Source organism: Acanthisitta chloris, unplaced genomic scaffold (genome assembly GCF_000695815.1).
Source record: "Acanthisitta chloris isolate BGI_N310 unplaced genomic scaffold, ASM69581v1 scaffold15078, whole genome shotgun sequence".
Taxonomy (NCBI): domain Eukaryota; kingdom Metazoa; phylum Chordata; class Aves; order Passeriformes; family Acanthisittidae; genus Acanthisitta; species Acanthisitta chloris.
The window spans coordinates 49,855-66,607 of record NW_008687751.1 but is presented as its reverse complement, the minus strand read 5'-3'; the positions used below and the strand labels follow the sequence as shown (position 1 = coordinate 66,607).

Genomic DNA, 16,753 nt, shown 5'->3' with positions numbered 1-16,753 from the left:
GGGCACACACACAGGCTGTGATCTCTCGGGCTGTGCGGGCACTGCGCACCCGCCCGTGCCGCCGCTCTCGTCTGTCCCATCACTCCCCGCGGCCTCGGACGCGTCAGCGCCCAAGATGGCTGCGGACAGCGAGGTGAGTGTTTCCCTCGCTCCTTCCCGCGCTCCTCTCTCCCCTCGGGCGCGTTCTCTGCCCTCACTGCCTCTCCCTCTCCCCTCAGCCCGAGTCGGAGGTGTTCGAGATCACCGACTTCACCACCGCCTCCGAGTGGGAGAGGTAAGCGCTGCCGCGCCCTCCCGCCGGGCGCCTGGGGCTGAGTCCCTGCTGCTCCGCCGCGAGAGGGTTACGGGATGCAGGGGAGATCTAGTCCGTGAATTTAGTGAAATGTCCGGTTTAGTATCTGCTTGCGAGGAATTAAACATCCAGGAGGCTTGTGCGTTGTTTTAACTCGCTGCCTGGTTGTTAAAATAGTCATCTCGTAGCTGAAGCCTTTAAAAGTTAGCAGAAGAGTGTACCAGGAAACTGAAGGTGAAGAATGCTCTTGGATTCCTAAGAGTTATTATCTTGCTGTCTTAAGGTATTATGTTTTTAAATGCTTTTTTTCCTGTGATGATGTTTATGACAGGAGGCAGTGATTCTAAACGCTGTGTTTTGAACCTGAATTTGGTGTGTAATGTTGTTTGTGAACAGTCAGGAGTCTGTTCTGTGCAATACCACAGAAAGAAAAAGGGGAAGTTCTCTCAACACTCAAAATATCCTCATAGCAGTTGCCAAAAGTAACTGTAATCTGAAATGTAAGCATAGGTTTGTTTCGTTTGCACAAGGAGGGAATTATTCTGGTTTTATTGTGATACTTGTGGGGTTTTTTTTGTTGGTTCTTTGGGTTTTTTAAGGAATTCCAGAGTAGGACAACATTGTCTCCTTTCACATAGCTGAGTTACAACACAAATTTAGCTTTCAGCAAACACTAATGCCTTTTCCCCTCCCTAATAGATTTATTTCAAAAATAGAAGAAGTGTTGAATGACTGGAAACTAATTGGGATTTCTTCAGGCAAACCTCTGGAAAAGGTCAGTTCTTGTGTCTGAATTTCCTTTTAGAAGTTGTATTGCTAACTAGCAATGCTCATGTGTATTTCATCTATTGCTGTTTTCTTAGGTGTGGTAGATCCTGAGTTTTCCTAGAGAATCTCACTGGTAAAAGTTCAGTTGCTGTAGATTTATTGGTTGGCTCTCTGCCAAACAGGCTATTTCTCTCTTAAAGCTTCAGGTAGAGCTTAGTGATTTGTTTCATTCTCAGTTTGAATCTGGAGTCTGAAACTGCTCTGAATTCCTGGGGAATCCTCGTGCCTTGTGCCTCTGTCACACCTCACATCCTCGTGGCTGAGGCTTGCACAGTGCTACTTGTGACTCAGTGTGTTTCACAGATTGGAGAGGTTTTCCTCTGAGTCTAATTAGAGCCTTTGCGGTGCTTTCTCAGCCCCATGAAATGCAGAGGAAATTGCTAAGCTGTTCTGCACACAAGTGCAGATAAATTCAGCTGTTCTGGATTGAATAGCTGCTGTGCTGCCAGAGGAATTTTGATTCTTGGTTTCAGTCAGGGTACAGAGTATTCAGAATAAGAACTCCTGTTATCTAATGAACTAATTTTACACGTTAGCTGTCCGTGGATTCCTTCATGTCATCTTTTCTAGACCAGACTTCTCTTCTTAACATGCTTGACAGACCAGAGGCTTGTCCAGCTGGTTTTGTTTTAGTAGCAGCACACAGTTCTGTGCAGTGATGCTGCTTTTCATAGGAACTCCTAGGCTATATTTTTGTTTAAAAATGGATTATCCTAACAGAAGTTTTGCAAATTATAGATGAAAAGTAGCCTGTTAGTGAAAGCATATTCAAAGTGAATATTGAGGTAGTACTTGCACAGAATCGTCTAGATGTAGATAAAATTCCAGGTGGGAAACCTCTGTCTCTGGGCAGGCTAGGGGTAGATGTGCAAAAGATGCACACTGGCATAAGAGAGGATATTTCTGCCTCCTTTTTCCCATCTAATTCTGAAGAGGGAGATACTGGATCCTTGGAATGAACATGGTTATTGACAACATGGATTTTAGCATTTGGCTTCCTTTATAATGAAGTGCTTTGAGAATTGTGTATTTAAGCTTCAGTCATTCTTAGCTGTTTAAGAATAAATATTTGGCAGCAGAAAAACATTAATAAACAGTACTGATCATGTAGGCAATATACTTTTAAAGGCTTATGGATGTTAACCTAAATTTGTGTGATAGATAATCCTTTTTTTGCATGCAGGGTATATTTACCACAGGAACATGGGAAGAGAAATCAGATGAAATCTCCTTTGCAGACTTCAAATTCTCAGTTACCCATCACTACCTTGTACAGGAACCCAGTGACAAAGATGGGAAAGAAGAGCTGGTAGAAGGTACCTGATGGTTCTCTTACATACCTGTAAGGATATGGCAAAAGGCAGTGTCAGAACATGGAATTCAGTGTGTTGATTTGCTTCTGTGTGAGGTTTTTTGATGAGCACAATCTAACGTTTCTACTCTAAGTATATTTTGCATTCACACATTGCTAATGTAAGTAAATTGTCAATGAGCTGTGTGGATGTTGGTGACTTTCCTGTCATCTTATTTTCTTATCATAGAATCAACGGGGTTGGAAAAGACCTCCAAGATCATCAAGTCCAACCCTACCATAGTTAGTAGCCCATGGCACTAAGTGCCACATCCAGTCTCACCTTGAAAACCTCCAGGGATGGTGAATCCACCACCTCCCTGGGCAGCACATTCCAATGTCTGATCACTCTCTCCGTAAAAAATCTCTTCCTAATATCCAACCTAACCCTCCCCTGGCAGAGCTTGAGTCTGTGCCCTCTTGTCCTGCTGCTGGTTGCCTGGGAGAAGAGACCAACCCCCACCTGACTCCAGCCTCCTGTCAGGGAGTTGCAGAGGGTGAGAAGGTCTCCCCTGAGCCTCCTCTTCTCCAGGCTGAACCCCCCCAGCTCCCTCAGCCTCTCCTCATGGCACTTGTGCTCCAATCCCTTCACCAGCCTCGTTGTTCTTCTCTGGACCTGCTCCAGCACCTCAATGTCCCCTCCTGAGAGAGAGGGAACATTGGTCCCCCTGAGGGGCCCAGAACTGAACACAGTACTCAAGGTGTGGCCTCACCAGCACTGAGTACAGGGGGAAGAATCACCTCCCTGGTCCTGCTGACCACACTGTTCCTGATCCAGGCCAGAATGATGTATCTTACGATTTTTTTTTCCACAGATGACCTTCCTCTGCCCATGCAGGACTTGCTGTGCATGAACAATGACTTTCCCCCTCGAGCTCACTGTCTGGTGAGATGGTATGTGTGCTGCCTCTCATCTCTAACACAAACAAGCACAGCAGATGAAATATCTTTGATGCTGGCACAACCAGTTGTATATTTTTATTCAATTAAAAATTAAAGCTTAAGTAAAATGATTCTTTGTAGTGGACACAGGAAATGAGAGCTGGAAGTGCCCATCCTATCTTTACTTTTGTGGGTTTTTTTGTCCAAATATTTTTGTCTCAGTTTCATATGTTAACTAAGCTTTTATATGTGTAATAATTAGATACATTCTTAAAGAGGAAAGCTGCAGCACCTCAAGAAACAGCAACCAAATGGTGTTAACCAACCTTAGTAATGCAGATCTTTAGGATTTTATAGCATTATTCTAGAGTGATTGTTTTTATACGTAAACTGTTTCAGTTGTTACTAACATAGAATAAAAAACTCAGGCCTGATAGGCCTGAAGTCCTCACATTCAAACACACTTCAGTGTTTGAATGCTGTTGAGCTCAGGTAGTTTGTGATTTCAGAACCTGCAGCACTCCATGCCCACTCAGTCCTTGACCTGTCTGGAGGAGTTACTGGCATCAAATTAACAGATTTCACAGTCTGTGGGTGACAATTAGGTTATTCAGGTCACAATGTTCCTAAAAATTGTGTGTTTCAACTGGCTTGATAAAACTCAGAAATGTTTCTGTTTCTCTTTCTATTCAGGTATGGTTTACGTGAGTTTGTGGTGATTGCTCCTGCTGCTAATAACGATGCAGTTCTGAGTGAATCCAAGTGTAACCTTCTGCTCAGTTCCATTTCCATTGCACTGGGCAACACTGGCTGGTAGGTGAAAACAGACCTTTTCACATGCCTGGGTAAAACTCTAGCATACTGCATCTGTGAGGAAAAAGGGTTAAGTTGTTAGCAAAATGCATTGAGTTTGTTGTATTTGTGATATAATGTTGTTAGAGAAGGATTAAAAAAAATATCCTATGGAAACTTTATAAAGATTTAGTCAATGTGTTGTTTTATGGTCCTTGTTTAAAAGCCTTAAATGCTTTTAAAAGCTGCTAGAAGTTTTTGGAATAGTTGGTTTATAAAACATAACTCGTGGAAGAGAATCTCTTCCCCATGTGTGATAACAGGAACTTCATAATCTTCCTCAAAAATTATTTAGACTGAAAATTAGGTGACTGAAGTCATGGATGGGGCTATGATTATGACATGACAATTTGCTAGGCATTCTGTTTTGTGATGGCATCAACAATGTTTTCCTTTGATTCCTATTAAGTGTTTTGAAGTGTCTTCCACTAAGAGAAAATACATTCCAAAGGATTGAAATTGTTGCAATTACCTTAACATGTTTAGCTAGTTTTAAAGACTACAAGCCAGCATGACATCCCACACAATCTGAAGTGCTGCTGTTTTGTAGTCAGGTGCCCCTGTTTGTGCAGATACACCAGAAGTGGCGTCGGATGTACGTGGGGGAGTGCCAGGGCCCAGGAGTGCGGACAGACTTCGAGATGGTTCATCTCCGCAAGGTGCCCAGTCAGTACACACACTTGTCAGGGCTCCTGGATGTCTTCAAAACCAAGATTGTAAGTACTCTGTGTATAAAACTGACACGAAGAGTAATTATTTTATTACCTGGTTGCTTATAGATTCATGTCTGTCTTCTAGGGTTTTATTTTTTTGTAAGGATGAGGCTTACACTGCTGATTCTGACAAAGCCTTTCCAGATATTATCAGTATCTGGCCAGGAATAGTGGTGTGGGTTTGGTTCCTCTGGTTACCACCTATTATTTTCCACTGACCTGTGACAGAATGTGTCTGTTTTGCAGTTTGTTTGTAACAACCCTCCCTTCCCCCTTGCCCAAACAAACCCTATTTTGCTATTTGCAAGGAGAAGGGAAGGTTGGGGTGGGTTTTTATTTCGACACTTTGTTGCTCCCCAGGCTAAATAAGAGTGAAGGACACTATGTGGGAATGTGAGGAGGCTGAGTGGAATGGTTGTTTACAGGGTGGCATGGCTGACTGAAACACTTTACAACTATCGTTGGGGGTCAGCAGTCTGATCAAAACACTGAAGAAAAATGTCCTTAACGAAAACCTAACGTATTCTGGGTCAGAGTTACTTGAATTACCAGTTAAATGAGCATACAGTTGTCTCATGCATTTTATGCCTTGCTGAGCAATGGCTTTACTAGTAATCATAAAATCATCAAGGTTGGAAAAGACCTCCAAGATCATCAAGTCCAACCTTCAATACTTGGGGTGTTGCAATTCTACTGAAATTAGCTCTAATACAAGCTATCCTAACTAATTTATGTTCAAGGCCTGGAGTGTTTGAGAGGATATACTCTTTACATGGAATTTATTCCCTAATATTTTGAAGGGATGCCCTCTAACACCACTGCCTCCGGTTAGCATGGCTATTCGACTTACCTATGTGCTCCAGGACTGGCAGCAGTACTTCTGGCCACAGCAGCCACCAGGTAGGAGATTTGTGTCCCTAGGATAACTTGTTATAAGACAGTCAGTGCTAAAACAAATGTGTATCCTGCCAGAAGAATGAAAACATTTTCTGCATTACAAAGAGGCTTCAGTTACAGCTGAGTCTGATCCCACTCCCTGTGACAGACCAGCAAGCTCAAAGCTGCTCTGAAATCATGTCTGTGGCTCATGGCTGGGACAGGGGTTTGGTTAGGGCTTTGCCTAGAAACATAGTGATGCTGTTCAGGGAAAACACAGGTAGGTGTTCACTTGGTACTCTCAGTGATCTCTCCTGTGGCTGCTCAATGGTGACACTGTCTTCCTTGGCTATCAAGGATTTGTTTCTAACAGGTCTTTCTGTATAGGTATCATTAGAAGATAAAAGATAAACTTCTATCTCAAGGGTAGACAAACCTATAGGAAGAAGATAGATGTTAGTTCCTCCTAAACATCCATTTTATTGGTGATGTGGTGTCTTAGGTACAAGGTGGTGGAGCAATTAATATGCCCAAGTTCTTTTCTGGACTTGGTAGTAATTTTACATAAAAAGATTGAAGTATTTAGGGCACACTTAGAGAGAGACACAACTCATGTGGTCTTGGACTGGTTACCTGATTGTTTGGCTTTCCTTTACTTACAAAAAAAAGTACATTGTGTTTTGAAGAAGTCTTTAGTGGGGTTGATTCTCTGTGCTTTATAGCTAAGGAATGGATGTTGAGCATATGTTTAAAGAGAGTCTTGCATTCTAGGGAGAGAAAATCAGTGCTCTTTTAAGTGATACTTCCTCTTTGTAGTTAAACCAAGATTACCTAAAGAACTTGGGAAATGAATTCTACAGACTTTATTTGTAACTATTTCTGCAGACACAGAAATCTGTTTTCTGTAGCCTCTCTCTGCCTTGCTGTAGTTATTCCCTAAGTCGGGATCCTTGGTTTGTGATGGATGAGTTGTACCACTGATCTTATTTCTTGGTTTGAGCAGTTTGAGTAACTTCCACTCCTTTGGAGAGTTGTGGTTAAGGGAACCAGTGTGGCAGAGTGTATTGCAGAAGCTGGAGACAAGCCAGTACCATTTTTATTGCTGTTGCTATGTGCAGTTGTGGTTTTATGTTCACTGTGAAGAACTAGACCTGTAATTTATTACCATCACTCAATTAGCTCTTCCCAAATAAAAAACACATTTAAATTATTTGCTTTTATTTTCTCTGAAGAAGAAATGATATAATTAAGTTATCCAAGTACTTTATCTGTTGTAATACCTCACTTGTTTTGTGTGTAAACAGTTTGCCAGATGCATTTAAAATTACAGCTCAGATGCTGTAATAACATTATCATAATGGCATTACAATGCATTATTACCCATTTCAGTTTGTGTTCAGTGGAGGCTGTCTGGTTTTGGTTTGTGTATTTGAGGGATATAGCTTGGGAAGTGGCTGAGGATGCTGGGAGGCATTTTTAAGTACCTGGATTACAAGGAATAAGTACCTGATTACAAGGAATCTCCCAGATCATTTGGTTAAGTCGTTAACTGTAGGAAACATATCACTCTTTTCAGCCTTTTAAAAGTAGTTGTTTTTTCACTCTGCAGAGTTGCTCTTCTAGAGTCTTCCTTTTCTGCCTGGAACTGATTTCCTGCCCAAATATATTTATGTCACTTCTGTGTCTATCTGTCTTTATAGCTATCACCTTTGCCTGTATGAAGGGAATTATCTTCCCTCAACAGGAATTACAAGAATTTTTGTCTGTCTTTTTGAATGTCCTGTTCCATGATTACTTCCCAGTGTCTGTTGAAAGCAATTTCTTTGTGTGCTAGGATTGTGTTTTTATAGCTCAGTCACCTTAGCTGCTCAGCTGTTCTCTGGTCATCCTACGTGCTACATACAGTCTTTACTGTAAAATTAAGGTGATATCCTGCTTATCTTCCACAAATTCTGTATGGAAAACGTATTGGTTTTTCTTCAGATATAGATGCTCTAGTTGGGGGAGAAGTTGGAGGCCTTGAATTTGGGAAGTTACCGTTTGGTGCCTGCGAAGATCCTATCAGGTAAGAAAAGAGTTCAGAAAACTGTTTTATAAATCCTTAATGGAGGTCATAAAGGTAGGTTACTTCAAATCTTAGCTTTGCCTGCCTGCCTGGTGTGTCCCTAGCAGATATTTGATTATTGAACATCTGTGAAGGGTAATGGTCTAGTAGCAAGTTAGACCATTTGCAAAATTGTCTGATGATATTCAGAGTTCTACGTTGGAAATCTTTCACCATGAACTTCTGGAATACTTAACTTACCTCTGACATTATACCTTAACTGCAGATAAACCTTAACAATTATGTGCCTTCATTCAAAACTTTTTTGGAAAGCACTCACATTTTTGAATGTAGCTGCAAAATACATAGAGGGACTTGAAAATGAACTATGACAAATACCTTTCAAGGTCTTAACTATGATGGAAAGAACAGTTTCTACTAGCACTAAAAGACTGAAATCTTGCTTTGTTTCAGTGAGCTGCACTTAGCTACCACATGGCCTCACCTAGCAGAAGGTATCGTTGTCGACAACGATGTTTATTCGTAAGTATTTTGACTGAGTTACAAATACCTAGAATTGCACTTCATTTGTTAGCTCCTGTGTTTTGGTGACACCTAAAACATTGTGTGTGGCTCTGTATCTGAAAAAGAAGCTGTTTTGAGGAATGCTAAGGTCAGTTGATAGAACATCTCATGTGGGAAAACACCTTTTGAAATGCATTTCTGTGGGAGAAAATACTGTTGTAGTGTAATCTCTACAGAACACACACCTACATTTTTGAGTGCATTCTCATGCTGGACTTAAAAAACTTTGTGTGTTGTAAATTCCTTGGAGTGTAGAAACCAAAAGGAATTCACTGATTGATATCCCTCTTTCAAAAACTACCATCCAGGTTTTCTGCTGAAGAGGAAGAACAGTGTACACTGATACTTGAGAAAGAAGGGAAAAACCCAACATGGTTTATTGTTTTAATTAACACAGAGATTAGTTTTCAGTGCTAACGTACTTTAAAAGAAGACAATTTAGTTCTAACTGAATTGTTCTCAGGAGTTTCTTACTCATGCCATGTATGTGCACGAAACAGGGACTCTTGCTTGCATTTGTCGTGTTCTCCTGTGCAATATGGTGCATGTTGTGGCTTCCGTGGCCTCACTGGCTATGGCATTACGTTTATTGAGGATTTGAAACTTACAGTGACAACATAATTATTGGGGTTTTTTTTCCAAGTGACCTGGATCCTATCCAAGCACCTCAGTGGTCTGTGAGAGTCAGAAAAGCAGATAACCCTCAGTGTCTATTGGGTAAGACATCAGAATTCCTTATCTTCTCTTGTAGCTTTTAAGTTACTCACTTGTGAAGTTAGGGTTGGATTGTTGATTACCTGATGACCTCTGTTTCCTCACTCCCCTTATCTTTTGGAGTGCACAGTATTTTTAGGCTTCTTTTTCAAGAACACAACCTTTGCAAAAATATAAGTTTCTGTTGCAGATTATTCTCTGTGTACCATGAACTTCATTGCTGTTCTTATTTTGCCAGGTTCCAGAGAATAACCATTTTCTGTGTGTTCTGTGAAAATTCAGGTTTCCTAGAATCTTTTGATTTTATTGTCTCCTGCATATATCCATTTCCTTGGTTGAATCAATCTGACTGGCAGGAGAGCTGTCTCTCTGTCCATCCTCACCTTTTAGCTTGTGAGGAAAGGGCATCAAAACTAAAAAAAACTTAACTTGCTGCAGAAGTTTAATCTTGCTTTGGGTGAAGGAGTGGATCAGACTGCAGGCAGAGCTTTGCTGCCTGGGTGTGTGTTTTCCTAAGCCTTAATTATGTGGTGTAAAGATACCTGTGCTTCAGAACAAATTATCATATTCTTTCAGATGAACAGCTAAAAATTACTGTCCTTCAGGCATAATTTTGAGAGTTGGCTTATTGTTCAGTGAGATTTTGAACCGAGTAGCAATTCAGAAACTTTGTGTCTCTCACAGGTGACTTCCTGACTGAATTCTTCAAGCTCTGCCGTCGGAAGGAGTCAACTGATGAGATCCTTGGGAGGTCTGCGTTTGAGGAGGAGGGCAAAGGTGAAGCTGAAATGTTAATTTGTGTTATTTTCCCTTCCCTGTCCATTTGACTTCAGATGGTTTGGTATTTATGCTTGCAACTCTTAGGCATGTTCTCTAATACCCCTGGGAATTTTCTGATCGGTGCTACATGGTATAATTTCTCATGAATTCTAGGCAAGCTTAGCTCCCAGTCCCAGAGGACAGTTGCCTCTGCCATGGTTCTGAGTGTTTCTTTTCACTGGAATACAAAAGCTTGGAATTTGACTAGTGTGTGCAAGAGTTGGTTTTGAACATAGATCAAACACATTTGTCTGTTGTTTCATGTATTTTTGGTTTTTCCACTTTTTGTCTCCTTTTTGATGTACTCTGTAGTACATGTTTAACAGCCAGTTTAAAGAGTCTTTAATCTGTTTAAAAGGCTCCATTTTAAGGGATTTTAAGGAAAAAAAACCCCAAAATAAACCCCCTCAAAATTGTCTGACCAACAAGTCAAACTTTATCCCAGCTGTATAGATGCTGACATCTTTCTGATGTCTGTCCCTTTCTTTTGCTTTTCTTGCTTACATAGTGAAGATTCCCTTCCTTGCTGCTGCTTGCCACTTTTTCTTCCCTCCAGATATGGCCTGTATCAATGTATTTTCTTTGGTTATACTTGATCTTAGTTTAGGAGTTCACTAGTTAGCTTAAAAAGATGTTAGCCTGGGTAGGGTATGTATTACCCATAGTGCTTGACACACCTTGAAATGTTTGTCAAGATGAGCCTTTTCAGTCTGCTGGTAATGTTTCACTCTAAATTGTGTGCCCTGTTCTGAGCAATGGTAACTCAGTTTATTGTGAGAGACATTCAACAGTTTGCCAGCAGCAACTTTGGAAAAAAATCTGATTTGAGAAGTTTACCTGAGGAGTCTAAACCAGTTGTGCTTACACCATGTAAGGTCAGGTAGTGATTAATACTGGATTTATTTGAGGCTTGTCTAAAGCTTTAGCAATCCTTGTTACCTGCAGTGTATTCATTGGTGTCCTATATAAACAAGGCTCAAACACTGACTCTTCAGCAGGTGGTTGTGGTGCTCTGTTAGTAACTGCAGGTGTGCACTGTGTGCAGCCAGCTCACTCCAGACCTTATTTGCTAAATTAAATCAAGGACAGTTTGTGGCCTCGTTCTGCTGCTTATCTCTGTGGCTAAGCACGGTGAATATCGGGTGTGGAACCTGGGACACAGCTCTGGGTAACAGAGTGCTAAAAATCTGTACGACCTAAATGGACTGAATGAGGCAGGTGAACTCTTAGAGAGAGATGGTCTAGTTTTTGGTGTTTTTTTGTTCTAATTGTGTTAATTTTGTTTTCTAGAGGTTGCTGATATTAGCCATGCACTGTCTAAGCTCACAGAGCCAGCACCAGTCCCAATCCATAAACTGTCAGTCACAAACATGGTTCATAGTGCAAAGAAAAAAATCCGCAAGCACAGAGGGGTAGATGAAGCTCCTTTGAACAATGATGTTCTCAACACTGTTCTTCTGGTAAGTGAGCTGTCTGTGCACATTACATTCAGATAAATCATGTACTTCATGCTTCCACTGGTGCATGTGGTTCAAAGTCTATGGCAGATTTAAAAGTATCTGATGTCAGTTCCATTATTTGAAGTGCATTTATCAGCTTCTTGAGACAGCCCAAGTTGTTACAAGTCCGTGCAGCATAAGTGGACTGAAAATGAACTCTGAACTCTGCTAGCAGGTTTAATTATAGGGATGGCTGGTATGTAGCCAGCAGGAGCTTTATGGAGAAAGTGGGAAAAGCAGGGAAAACATAGTGATGGAAGGTGCTTTTTTTTTTTTGTCTTCAAGTTCTTATTTCCTGATGCTGCTGACAAACTAGTAGATGGATTTGAGAGCAAAGCTAGCACTTTTTTTTCAGGAAACAATCCTCCTCCAGAGAATGAAGATTATGTAAGTTGCACTGACTGACACTCATGAGACACAAAGTTACTTTGAATGTGTGTTCCTACAGACTTGGCTGTGCTTGCCCTGTGTCTTGTAATAGATGACTTTTGGAAAGAGCAACTTACCTTTGTGGAATCACTAGGTAGAAATAGAGGTTATTTCCTTTTCCTTCTAATTTCCTTGTATTCCTCCAAAGACTAGTTTTGGTAACTTATACTTACAGGCTTAAAATGTTGGTTAGCCACTTGTACTGACAAACAGGAAAGAGATCATGTTTTGGAAAAAATGCCATTGTTCCTGTATTTCCTGCTTTCTTTTATTTCTTACCTAGAACCTCTTCAGTCAGTTTAAATCTGCTCCTTCTGACAGTCTGACATACAAATTAGCCTTATGTCTTTGTATGATAAACTTCTACCACGGAGGAGTGAAAGGAGTGGCACACCTTTGGCAAGAGTTTGTGTTAGAAATGCGCTTCAGGTGGGAGAACAACTACCTGATTCCAGGGTAAGATTGATTTGTTGTTGTCAGTTTGTCATAGGGAATGTTCACAGAGTTCACTCTGTGACTTTGAAAAGTACTGATTTGGTTTTTAAAATGCTGTCCTCTGTTTTTATTACCCTAATTCCTTAAACCAAGAAAGGACAGAGAACAGGGAAAGCATCTTTGGAAACTGCAAGCTGCCTGTGGAAGCTCAACTTAGAGTTCACTCCAGCTCACAGATTCACTCTGTGAATGAGGGTGGGGAACAAGAAAAGCTTGTGTGGGTGCTTGGCTCCCAGTTCATAGACATGAAGGAGCTGATAGAGGGAAAAGCATTTTTGCTTTGTGATGTAGTTTCACCACTTTTCTAAGGAAGCTGTTCCAAGTTCCTGCTGGTGTAATAGCCTGTCAGGTATTCCAGCCCTTCCCGGTTCTGTGTGCTGCAGCAGGGCTTGTTGCAGACCAAGGGAAGGGTCCTGCCAAGATGAAGTGTCAGTATAGAGCAATATGTCTTCCTTTTGGGGTTGTTTTTTGGTGATTTTTTTGGTTGTTAATGGGGTGGACTGGCCATTTATGCACTAGTTTGTACTTTTAAATGGTTACACTAACAGATAAACAGAAGTTGAAATGCATAGTGATTACTCCACTGTATCACTGCAGTTTTAAAATTCCGCTCAAAGATGCTTAATTTCTGTTTGAAAACAGTTCCCTTTTTAATGTCCAAACGGAACACTGAGCAGGAAGTGCAGGGTGTCTGTTTCATACTAGTGTGAATGATCTCTGAGCTTCTGAAATGACCTCTAGGAAATAAATGTAGTTTAAATTCTGGGCTGGTTCAGTCCCTGCTTGTCTGCTGAGACTGTAGAAGAGCTGTGTAGTTGAAATGGTGGGGGATGGGTTCAGTGTGGGTATTTGCCTTTCTTTTAGATTTTATGTGATTTAAGACCATGTGTGTGAAAGATTCAACTTGTAATTGATAATGGTTGCACTTCTGCCTTTTGTTAGATTAGCTAATGGCTCTCCAGATCTGAGATGTTGTTTACTACATCAGAAACTTCAGGTAAATATCCCAAATTTAAGAATAATTTTTTTTTCAATTATTTCCTAAATATATTGTTGTTGTAGATTTAGTAATGCTTGTGGTTTTGGGTCTGGACTTGATTTCTTGGGAAAGTCTTTGTAACAGCAACAAGTTCAATGCAACTGTATTTTTTAGAATTGTTACATGTTTTCAATGTCTCTCCAAGTTTTTCTGTGTCATTGTTTCTCTAAGAGAAGTAATTGCTAAACAATTTTTTGTGCCTTTAACTTGTTAGATGTTAAATTGTTGCATTGAAAGAAAGAAAGCAAGAGATGAGGGGAAGAGAGGGAGTGTGTCTGATCGTTCACCCGGTGATGCAAGAGGAGCAGAGCACTCCGGAGATAACCCTGATAAGGAAAAGGAATTTGGCAAGTCTTGGGAATCGTGGAGTGACAGCGAAGAGGAATTTTTTGAATGCTTAAGTGACACAGAAGATCTCAAAGGAAACGGACAGGAAAATGGAAAGAAAGGAGGCAACAAAGAACCTGTAAACTTAAAACCAGAAGGTCGTCTGCATCCACATGGGAAGCTGATGCTCCTGCATCCAGGAGAGCCTCTCTACGTCCCAATAACACAGGTTAGGTACAGGAGCTGAGCCAGATGTGCAGCACAGCTCCTGTGCAGTATGGCTCATGCCTAGGATTGTGCAGTCATATATAGCTGGCAGGTTATAGCCTTGTCTGTTGAAATTGCTGAGTGTTTTTGGCCTGAGACCTTGTTTTTCATTCTTAAAACCTGACAGGCTGTTAAACTGAAAGCTCACGTGCTCTTTGTTTTATTTGAGAGTGGGTCTCCTTACCAAATCTCACTCCCAGCAAATCTTTTAAACAAGAATTAAGCTGTCTTGCCTACCTCAAATTTGCGTTTCTTGTTGTTTCCAACTTTTGAGACATCATCTATGCCTTCCTTTCCTTCCTGTAAAGTAGGAACTGTCATGGTCCTTCTACCAGGAGGATTTCTAGCTGACTGACCAGAGTACTGCATCAGCTTTGCTGCTATGTTTTTTCTTTAGGCTTTCTTTAATTTCTCAACTCCTATCTAAAAGATCAGAGTCATCATTTTTGGTGCCTTTAGCTAAAGCAGGTTTGTCATCAGACATGTGAAAATGTTATCTAACATCAACAGACTTTCTTGCAGAGTCACTAGGGGTGAAATAGGAAGCTGAGGAAGTAGTTTGAAATCAGCCATGCATGAAGAATGCAAAGTTTATAATTCCCTTGAGAGAAATTAGTTTTAATTAATGTTGTTTTGTGCAGCTAAAACATAAAAGCAAAGTGTAGTCAGGTAAAATGTTCTCAACTAATTACGTGCTGGCAGTATCAAAGGTAAAAATTCTACATGGCTTTAGGTGGATTTTCTTCCATCTCAGCAAAACAGTCAAATGCTGGATTTTATCTGGATTTTGGCATCTTAACAATATGTCCTTATATTGTGACCTCATTCTCAGGTTACTTTCTTTTTAGTTTCCTTTTGTTAGTGTTGCATTCAGATGCAGAGCTTTAGGCTGAACACTTTAAGCAGTAGAAAGTTCTGATTATTTCTTTGAGTACAAATGAAATAGAATGAACTTCTGGTAATTGGTAGAGACCTTTCCACTTCCCCTTCCATGAGAAGGGCTGAGTCTAGGAGAGGCTATTTGTAACCTTGTTTTTTCCCATGTTTCAGGAGCCAGCACCCATGACTGAAGATCTGCTGGAGGAGCAGTCTGAGGTACTGGCTAAACTGGGCACGTCAGCAGAAGGAGCTCACCTTCGGGCACGCATGCAGAGTGCCTGTCTGCTCTCAGACATGGAGTCCTTCAAGGTACTGCTGCTGCACAGAGGAATTCTGTCACATTGCTGGATTAAAATATCCCTGTTGCTTGTGTTGAACAGTTTTGAAGGTTTCTCTGACAAGTTTCTTTTTTGCTCCACAAAGCAGTTTCAAAATAGTTTCAAGCTGGAAATAAAAACTGAGTGATATAACTCTGAGAATATTTCAAAATCTGTGATGATGTAATCTGTTGTGCAAATTTACTGGGATGTTACAGCATAATGAACAGCTGTTCCTCAGATTGGGACTGCACTAGCTGTGGTTTTGGGTAATTTTGTTCCATTTCTTCTCTGAGCTCTGCAGAGGGAGCTAAGAGCACATACACTGCTGTCACCACAGGAGCTCAAAACTAAAAAGATCGGAGATTCTGTCATGAAATAGCTATATATATTTTAATTATTGCAATGTTTATGGTAAAAGGATATAAATGTACTGCTGAGTCAGAGTGTTTATAACATAAACATCTATTAGCAGTGACTCATGGCATATTAGGTATATGTAGTAGTTTTATTTCTATGGTGCAAGTGCTCTAAAAATTCAAAGTGAAAATCTAGAACAATTTGAAGCACAAGTGCACTCTTGATACGCAATAGAAAACTTTCATGTTCTGGACCTGTGGATGTATTTGTTTGACATTGCATCTATGAAAAATGAAGTGATTTTTCTTTGGGGGAGATTTTTTGAAGTTCCTTTTTAAAAGAAGAAAAGGTGAATTTTGTTACTGCAGTGTTAAAAGATGGAAAGTCAATGCTAACACACATTTGTGCAGCTCAGTGATTCTTTCAGCCTTGGGCTGTTTTCATCTAAGTCTTTAGTGTAGTATAAACTTGTACCTGAAGGAGTTAGTGAAAATTCCTATCAGGTACCAGGTAGAAACTTAACAGTATAATTTTGAGCTTGCCTGAAATAACTGATGAATGTACATTTTGTGGGCAATAAGAAGGTGTTGGGGGTTTTTTGTGTTGATGGTGTAAGTTTTACCCCTTGCCACTGTCTTGGTTTATACTTCATTCTCTCACCCTCCCAGCTCTCTGTCCTACTGTACCGTTTGGTGACTGTGAACAGAATTCCTTGAGTTTGGGCTCCTAGTCTATGCTCTACCCACTAAACCATATTGTCTTCCTACCCAGGCTGTCGTGTTTTTATAGGATTTCTCAGGAGCAAGTTTTATCTCCTCTCTTCCCTCCAGGCAGCTAATCCTGGCTGTTGCCTGGAGGACTTTGTGAGGTGGTACTCCCCTCGGGATTACATCGAAGAGGAAGTGGTTGATGAAAAGGGGAACAAAGTCATTAAGGGTGAGCTGAGTGCCCGGATGAAGATTCCCAGCAACATGTGGGTCGAGGCCTGGGAGACAGCAAAACCAGTCCCTGCCCGGAGGCAGAAGAGGCTCTTTGATGACACCAGAGAGGCAGAGAAGGTAAAAGCTCTGTGGTAGTGACAGTCTGGTCTGTGCTGCTCACAGCAGCCCTTTCCCCTTCCTCCTGCAGGATGTAAACATTAACAAGTTGTTGCATTGTATTCTTGGGGTTACTAAACTGTTTTGT

The 16,753-nt window shown here is 40.9% G+C and overlaps 1 protein-coding gene across 2 annotated transcripts in view; it reads left to right on the top strand.

Annotated features, from left to right (window-relative positions):
• The first annotated feature begins 115 nt into the window (after positions 1 to 115).
• The window catches only part of RAB3GAP1 (RAB3 GTPase activating protein subunit 1 (catalytic)), a 21,430-nt gene continuing 4,792 nt past the window's right edge, over positions 116 to 16,753 (top strand). For both annotated transcript variants that reach the window (XM_009080743.1, XM_009080742.1), the window contains exons 1-19: positions 116 to 133; positions 219 to 274; positions 992 to 1,067; positions 2,304 to 2,436; positions 3,287 to 3,365; positions 4,047 to 4,166; positions 4,756 to 4,921; positions 5,719 to 5,818; positions 7,778 to 7,859; positions 8,313 to 8,381; positions 9,067 to 9,140; positions 9,822 to 9,914; positions 11,247 to 11,416; positions 11,741 to 11,842; positions 12,168 to 12,340; positions 13,322 to 13,376; positions 13,633 to 13,974; positions 15,063 to 15,200; positions 16,399 to 16,626. In XM_009080743.1, the coding sequence (XP_009078991.1) occupies positions 116 to 133; positions 219 to 274; positions 992 to 1,067; positions 2,304 to 2,436; positions 3,287 to 3,365; positions 4,047 to 4,166; positions 4,756 to 4,921; positions 5,719 to 5,818; positions 7,778 to 7,859; positions 8,313 to 8,381; positions 9,067 to 9,140; positions 9,822 to 9,914; positions 11,247 to 11,416; positions 11,741 to 11,842; positions 12,168 to 12,340; positions 13,322 to 13,376; positions 13,633 to 13,974; positions 15,063 to 15,200; positions 16,399 to 16,626 (2,274 nt within the window). The remainder of the gene's footprint in view (positions 134 to 218; positions 275 to 991; positions 1,068 to 2,303; positions 2,437 to 3,286; positions 3,366 to 4,046; positions 4,167 to 4,755; positions 4,922 to 5,718; positions 5,819 to 7,777; positions 7,860 to 8,312; positions 8,382 to 9,066; positions 9,141 to 9,821; positions 9,915 to 11,246; positions 11,417 to 11,740; positions 11,843 to 12,167; positions 12,341 to 13,321; positions 13,377 to 13,632; positions 13,975 to 15,062; positions 15,201 to 16,398; positions 16,627 to 16,753) is intronic.